Source organism: Fringilla coelebs (assembly GCF_963513975.1).
Source record: "Fringilla coelebs genome assembly, chromosome: 22".
In the NCBI taxonomy this organism is placed as follows: domain Eukaryota; kingdom Metazoa; phylum Chordata; class Aves; order Passeriformes; family Fringillidae; genus Fringilla; species Fringilla coelebs.
Genome location: NC_140048.1, coordinates 3,171,107 through 3,178,854, shown reverse-complemented (window position 1 = coordinate 3,178,854; position 7,748 = coordinate 3,171,107). Strand labels below are relative to the sequence as shown.

General features: G+C 53.5%; 1 protein-coding gene across 1 annotated transcript; it reads left to right on the top strand.

The window, feature by feature from the left end:
• Positions 1-1,008: 1,008 nt before the first annotated feature.
• On the top strand, positions 1,009-7,744 carry CASP9 (caspase 9). The gene is made up of 11 exons (XM_084220068.1): positions 1,009-1,541; positions 2,477-2,696; positions 3,074-3,154; positions 3,316-3,347; positions 3,887-4,063; positions 4,744-4,833; positions 5,502-5,649; positions 6,006-6,185; positions 6,361-6,470; positions 7,091-7,513; positions 7,654-7,744. Exons 1-10 carry the CDS (start codon positions 1,410-1,412, stop codon positions 7,181-7,183), a joined length of 1,263 nt encoding a protein of 420 aa, XP_084076194.1. The 5' UTR covers positions 1,009-1,409; the 3' UTR covers positions 7,184-7,513; positions 7,654-7,744.
• Positions 7,745-7,748: the final 4 nt, after the last annotated feature.

Genomic DNA, 7,748 nt, shown 5'->3' with positions numbered 1-7,748 from the left:
TGGTGATGATATGGAACTGGGGAAGTGGCTGATCCACCTGAAGGTTGGGGGCTGGGTGACACATCTGGGAGTCTGGCTGATCCACCTGAAGGCTGTGCTCCCATTCAGCAGGACTTTGAGAAGCTGGAGAAACTTAATGATGCTCAACAAGGGCAATGCAGGTCTTGCCCCTGGGGAGGAACAGTCCCAAGTACCAGCACAGGCAGGGGAGACCTGCTGGAGCATCTCTGCAGGAAGGATCTGGGGGTGCCACGGTCAATGAGCTGTCCCAGAGCCAACAGAGTGTCCTGGGGGCCAAGAGGCCCTGGGGTGCACTGGGAGGAGCACTGGCAGCAGGTCAGGGAGTGAGCCTGCCCCTCTGTCCCTCTGCCCAGCCCTGGGAGGCACACCTGAGTGCTGTGTCCAGCCCTGGGCTCCTTGCCACTGAAGGTGAGGAAGGGCCTGGAGCATCTCCCTAGCTGAGGAAAGGCTGAGGGAGCAGAGGCTATTCAGCCTCTAGAGGAGACACAGCTGAGAGGGGCCGTCATGCCCGTCCCTGTCTGTCCCTGTCTGCAGGGAGGGCCCAGCAATGGCACAAGAGCAACGGGCAGGAACTGATGCACAGGAAGTTCCATCTGAACATAAGGAAGAACTTTGCTGTGCGGGTGACACAGTGCCTAGACAGGGCGTGGAGTGTGTTTAAAAAATCCAACAAAACACCAAAACACAAAAGGACGGAATCCTGTTCCGTTTGCTCTGGGATGACCCTTCCGGAGCACAGCAGGGCTCTTCCAGCCTGACTCTGTGCGCGATTCTGGAACTCCCAGACGGCGACGCTTCCGGGCAGAGAGCTGCGGTTCCGGGCGGAGAGCTGCGGTTCCGGGCGGAGAGCTGCGGTTCCGGGGCAGAGCGGCGGCTCCGGGCGTGGAGGGGTTTGAGCAGCAGCCTCCGGGGCTTGAGCGGCGGCTCCGGGAAGGGACCGGCGGCGGGTCTGAGGCAGAGGGGCAGGTGCGGGGCAGAGAAGCCAGTCCGAGAAGGGACCGGCGGTGGGTTGGGCACTGAGCGGCGGCTTCAGTAAGAGACCGGCGGCTCCGGGCAGAGCGGCGTTGTGTCCGGGAATTGAGCAGTGGTCCCGGGCACTAAGCGGCGGTGTGTCCACGAATTGAGCAGGGGTCCCGGGCACTAAGCGGCGGTGTGTCCCGCCGTTGAGCGGCGGTCCCGGGCACTGAGCGGCGGTGTGTCCCGGCGTTGAGCGGCGGTCCCGGGCACTGAGCGGCGGTGTGTCCCGGCGTTGAGCGGCGGTCCCGGGCACTGAGCGGCGGTGTGTCCGGGAATTGAGCAGCGGTCCCGGGCACTGAGCGGCGGTGTGTCCCGGCGTTGAGCGGCGGCCCCGGGCAGAGCTCGGCCCCGGCAGCCCAGGCTCCGCGGCCATGGAGGAGCAGCAGCGGCGGGCGCTGCGGCGCGGGCGGGCCCGGCTGGTGGCGGCGCTGCGGGTGGAGCCGCTCTGGGACCCGCTGGAGCAGCGCGGGCTCTTCACCCGGCCAATGCTGGAGGAGCTGCAGGTGGGCCAAGGAGCGGGACGCTGAGCACCGGGTGTGGCCCGGGGAGGGTCCGTGTTTCCTGAGAGCCGGGGACGGGCATGGCAGGGTAGCTCCTGCGTCCCCTGAACCCTGGTGACAGGACTGAAGGGTGGCCTCCATGTCTCCTAAGTCTGGTGACAGGCCTGAGAGGGGTGGCTCCGTGTCCTCTTGGGCCCAAAGGGGGAACCCATGTCCCCTGAGCCCGGTGACAGTCAGGTGGGTGGCCCCCAAGTCCCCTCACTCTAGTGACAGACGTGGGAGGGATTGTCCTGTGTCCTCTCAAGTCCAAGGGAGGCACTGGGTCCCCTCACTCTGGTGACAAGCTCATGGGGGAGCTCCATGTCCCTTTAGTCCTGGTAACAGGCCCAAAGGGATGGCCTTGTGTCCCCTCACTCTGATGACAAGGCCTGGTGTTTGTCCTTATGCAGATAAGATGTTTGAGAACCACCCCCCCCCCCACCCCCACTTGCCCCTTCTTGTCCCCAGCCCTGGTCAGTGCCAGGTGTAGGGGTTTCTCTTTGTGTCCCTATTCCAATCTGATGACATGCTTAAGCTGTTCTTGTTTCCCCCCTTGGTTACAGGTGACAGGCCTGGGGGTGTTTTTACCCCATCTTACACACTGGTGAGAGCCTAGGGGTGCCTTTTTTGTCCCCAGGGGCAAGATTTGGGGTGCTCCCTCTCCCCCTTTCCCTCTAGACCCCTCATCAGGCTGGGTGTCCCAGTGGTGACCATTGTTGTTGGAGGGAGCTCAGGGCTGGGGGTCTGGTGGGGGTCTCTGGATATTTCCACTCTCTTTTGCTGTTGCTTACCCCGTGTCCATGTCCTGGGTGCGAATCCCGCGTTCCCCTGCTCGGAGCGGTCGGAAGGGCTGCCCAGGCACTGCACAAACCCCTGTTCTGGGTTTTTCTCCTCTGCAGAGCGCTGGCAGCCGAGGGGAGCAAGCCCGGCAGCTGATCATTGACCTGGAGACTCGTGGGAAGCAGGCCTTCCCTGCCTTCCTCTCCATCCTGCGGGACACCGGGCAGGGCGACCTCGCTGAGATGCTGATCCAGGAGTGCGAATCCTGGCGGGTGCCATCACAGCTGCCGGACCTGCAGCCCGTGGAGCTGGAGCTGCGGGAGGAAAAACAGCGTAAAAGTCAGTGCTGAGGGTGTGGTGTGTTTTTGGCAAACAGCATGGGGGGTGGCAGCTGGGATCCCTCTCACTGTGGGCAAGAGTCTGGGAAGTCATGATTTTTATTATCCTGGTAGAGGTGACTGTTGGAAGAATCATGGAATCCTAGAATGGTTTGGGTTGGAAGGGACCTTAAAGCTCATCTCATTCCACCCCCTGCCATGGGCAGAGACACCTTCCACTATCCCAGGTTGCTCCAAGCCCTGTCCAACTTGGTCTTGAACACTGCCAGGGATGGGGCCTCCACAGCTTCTCAGGGCAGCCTGTATGTCCTGCTTTTCAGCAGCAGAACTTTTTGAGCTCAGACTCATTCTCTGTATTTTTGTCCCATGCCATTACAGATGTGATCCCTCATGAACGTTTGTCTATCCCAGTCCAAGCTGAGAGTGAAAGACCTCGAATGCCTCCTGTGCCGGCCCGGGGTAAGCCACATTCCACTCCTAGAGCCACAGCACACCAAAGGCTTGTTTCCAGTGTGGTGGGAAGAGGAAATTCATATGTGTTGGGAAAGACATGAACTCTAGGAGCGTGGTCTTGTTGTGGAGTGTGGTGAACTGAATCCTGTGCCTGTTTTGTGTTGTAGGTTCTGCTGTTGACAAGAGGAGCCGTGACCAGGTTAGTATTTGAGAAGGCTGAAAGTGTTCCCTACTAGGCAAAAGCTCTGTGCCTCATGGGTGACTCCAGAAAATATTTCTGGAGGAGCTAGTTCTCACTTTGTCATACCTGAGCAATTGCTCCAAGGCTGTAAGAGGGCCAATGGTCTCAGAGTGGAACAGTCATTAGCTAGATCCTCCTTAAGATTACCACAGTGATAACACAAATTTTTGGCTCCTTTTGGTGGGGTTTGATGATGATGCCTAAAAGAATTTCCCAGAAACTTCCACTTGCTGTTGGACATGCTACAGATAAAGCAGCAGCTGGTTTTCCACAAAGGCTTTCCCCATTTTAGTGGGTTGTTTCTTGTTCCCAGCTGCTGATGAGAAGATGTGTGTGGAGAAAGGGTGCTTCTACCCATCCCTTGGACTAGAGAAATTAAAAAGCTGTGAAATGAGCCACTTTAAGGACTCCCATTCCTCACTGGGATTGTATTCTGCTGGATTAGCCAGCAAGCACTTGGAATAAGCTGGAGTTTAATTGTGATATGTCCCTGCCAGGATTATGAGATGAAAGCGGATCCCTGCGGACACTGCCTGATCCTCAACAATGTCAGTTTCTCCAGAGACTCAGGCCTGTCCACCCGAGAAGGTTCTGACATTAACTGTGAGAAGCTGGAGAGGCGCTTCAAGGCCTTGCGCTTCACCGTCCTGACCCGGCGGGATCTGAAAGCTCAGGTCAGGCTGGGTGTGTCCTGCTGACACGAGGGATGAGAGGTCAGCCCCTGGAAGCAATGGGAATGCTTTAGGGGATGTGTCTTGTGTTAGCAGCACACCAAAAACCTCCCACAAACAATGAACCACTTGCATCCTCTTACTTTATTGTTGCGCTGCAATTGCGGAAGGGGAGAGGACCTTGCACATTTTCATCCCTCTGCATGAATTTTGAATCCTTGTTGAGATTTCTAGGGATTTGCTGAGACTGTGTTTTTGGGATAGCTTGGACAGCTGTGTCATGTCTGTCTGTGCCATCCTTGGCTGTTACTGGAAGTGCTGGGGGGAACTTGATAATCTGAAAGTAAAATACGGTTCTCTGCTCACCCACCAGCTCCTGGTCAAAAGCACTGGATTTCATCACATAAATCATGTGGAAATGTGCTTTGGTTTGTGGTGCTGTGTTGTAACGAGTGTAGAGAGGTGAGAAATCTGTGTGATTGAAGCAGGCAGTGTTAAATAAGGGCAGAGATGCAGAAATACTCACTCTCTGCCAATGGCTTTTGCCAGCTGTACTCAGGGCTCATGTTATCCTGTGGCAGAGGTTGACAGGATCCATGGCAATGCAGTTAGAATAGGGCCTGGCAGTAACCTGTGGCTGACATATGGTTCAAAAGATTCTCATTGTGATGTTTTCCACACAGGAAATGGTGTTGGAGCTGCTGAAGCTGTCTCGGCAGGACCACAGTGCTTCGGACTGCTGCATTGTGGTCATCCTTTCCCATGGCTGTCAGGTGTGTTTGTCCCATCTCTCCCTTTGTTCCTTTGCTGTGGGAAAGTGTTAATTCCCTGTCCTGTGGTCTCACACAGGGTGAGAGGGAAGTGGTCTGTAAAAACCTTGTTCTGCCATTGCAGTACATTTCAAAGGGTTACACCCTTATTCTGGGTTAAAGAAAACAGGAGCTTCTCTGGTGTGGTCTGATCCAGTGGTGCCAGTGGACAAGTGTTTTCCATTTTGGAAATTGAACCTTGTAATTTGGAACTGCAGGGAGGTCCCACTCAGCCTCACATTGTGGTGATTCAGTCCTTCTCATTCTCCAGCTCTGACTGGGAGATGCTATTAGCAATAAAGCCTCTTTATTCCAAGTCAGTTCTTACAGGATGAGGGGAGGCATTCTTAGGAAAATGGTGTATGGTATGTGCCTGTTGTACCAGAGGATGAAGAACTCCTTTGCTGGAGTATGTGGGATATGAGTTGGATAACAGAAGTTGGATTGCTGGGTTTTAGTGCATTTCACATATCTCCTGGATGTCCCCTCACCCTGACTTGGCCACAGGGATTCCCACAAACACCAGGATTTGTTCTGGTACCTTTATGCCATGAAGCACCTGACGGGAAATGGGCTCCCTTGGATCTGGCCTTGCCTTCCCTGTCACTAGCTCCTGCATTTTCCTCTTGCAGACGAGCCATATTCAGTTTCCTGGAGGCGTTTACGGAACGGATGGAAAACCCATTCCCATAGAAAAGATTGTGAACTATTTCAATGGGTCCAATTGCCCGAGTTTGAGAGGAAAACCCAAACTGTTCTTCATCCAGGCCTGTGGTGGAGGTGAATCTTTGTGTTGGCTCCGGTGGCATTGGGCTGCGGAGATGTGGTCAGGCTGTGGCTTTGGCTCCCTTTCTGTTAATTGATTGCCCCTCTCTCCAGCTGTCTTCTCAGACCAGCTGCCTCTTCTCTTACCATGTGCTGAGAGGCCGTTACAGCTCTTCACACACAGAGAGGAATTTTGTATAAACTACCAATGACTTTGACTCAGCCAATGCAGCTGAACAGCCAGAAACCCTTATTTTGTTCTAGGGCCTTTTTCCTTTTCTTTCCCCCTCTTTTCTAAGTGTTGGATGTACAACTGTGAATCTCTTGGGTGGGGTGGACGTCAGGAGCTGTCTTGTTGCTGCTTTTTTCAGAACAAAGGGATCAAGGCTTTGTAGTGGATTGTGATTCGCCTGAAGAGGAAGCTCCTGGGGGTTCCTTGGAATCCGATGCGACCCCATTTCTGGTTTCATCGGATAATGTGGATGAGCCCGATGCCATTGCCAGTTTGCCCACACCTAGCGACATCTTGGTTTCCTACTCAACTTTTCCAGGTGAAACAGCCTGTGCAAATCCTTTTCTGATTATGGGGGAATTAGCAAAACAGTCAGAGCTTCATGGCCAAAGATAGGGGCAGGTCAGGACAACCGGGCTCAGTTGGAGCGCCAGGAACTTGTTGGAATGAGAACAGCAGATGGGTTTTGGCATAACATTCTCCTTGCTCCGAAGGTTTTGTCTCCTGGAGGGAGAAGTCGAGTGGCTCGTGGTATGTGGAAACGCTGGACAGTGTGCTGGAGCAGTATGCCCATTCGGAAGACCTGCTCAGCATGTTAGTGAGGGTAAATGTCTTTTTTGTTCTGCTTTTTGCTGATGAAGGAAATAGTCAGGAGTGTGATCAGTTGGGTCATGGAGGCCTACACTCAAAAAAGGAATGAGGATCTTGAGTGTTGAGTTTAGGGATGGGCTCATTGGAGGTACTGCAGAGAGGTTTAATTACAAAGAAAGTGTCTGGCCTCAATCTGCCAAAAATCACTGGAGGTTTCTCCAGTGAGAAGTAATCTTGGCAATACAGGCTTTAATCCTTCTGAAGAAATTGCTAAAAAATGTCATGGCTTGTCCTATCCAAGCTGATGAGATTTGGGTGCTCCTGTAAGCTTGTCCTGGGGGTGGAGGAGCACAATGCACAGGGATATGGAATGAGTCTGGCTGATCAACATCTTCCTTTGTGCACCTTGTTGACTCAATATTGCCAAAATTGTGTACAAGTGTAGGTGCCCCAATACTTTTTCTGTTCTCCATGGGTAGGAGAAAAGTGCAGTGTGGAGAGAGAGGACTTACAGAATCACCTTGTTGTTGTTTTCTGCTGTTGTGGTGTTTCTTTGGCCGCCTTGGCATGGCAGCCATTGATTCCCAGGGATGGGGAGAGCATCTCATTCCTCAGCCTGTCTTCTGTTCCCAGGTGGCACATGCTGTCTCTGCCAAGGGGAGGTACAAGCAGATCCCGGGATGTTTCAATTTCCTCCGTAAAAAATTCTTCTTCACGTGCCACTGACACGTGGGCCCCTGCCAAGCACTGGAGATTTTTCCTGTGGCTGAATGAAATCTGTGCCCACCATGACTTGGTGTCGGTGCTCCCTGTGGATTTTGTCTGTGTGTCCAGATGTTTGTCTGGAGAGATGTGATCCGCGAGTGCTGGCTTTGCCATGGAGATGAGATGGAGATTGTGCTGTGCCAATGGGAAATGTTGTGGATGGAGCAGGAAGTCCTTTTGCTGGAGAAGAGAGCCAGAGGAGAGCACTTCTGGCTCATCCTGACATGACCACACTCAGCCTCAGAGTGTTTTTCTTTGCTGATCATCATATTTGTGTCCTGTGCTGTCCAGGTAACTGATTGAGGGGACCAGGGTCTGATGTTCAAGTGAAATGGGATGAGTTTGTAGTCAGTGTTTCTAATAAATGCAATTTAGGAGCAAATCTTTAGCTGTATTCCCTTGTCTGTTCCATCTCCTCATTGCCATTTCAGCACTTCCTGAAGGCTTCTCTGAAGTGGGAAGAGTAGGAACCTTCATTCATATCTGTGCTGCTCTGTCTGGTCATTTGCAATGTGGCTGTGCCAGC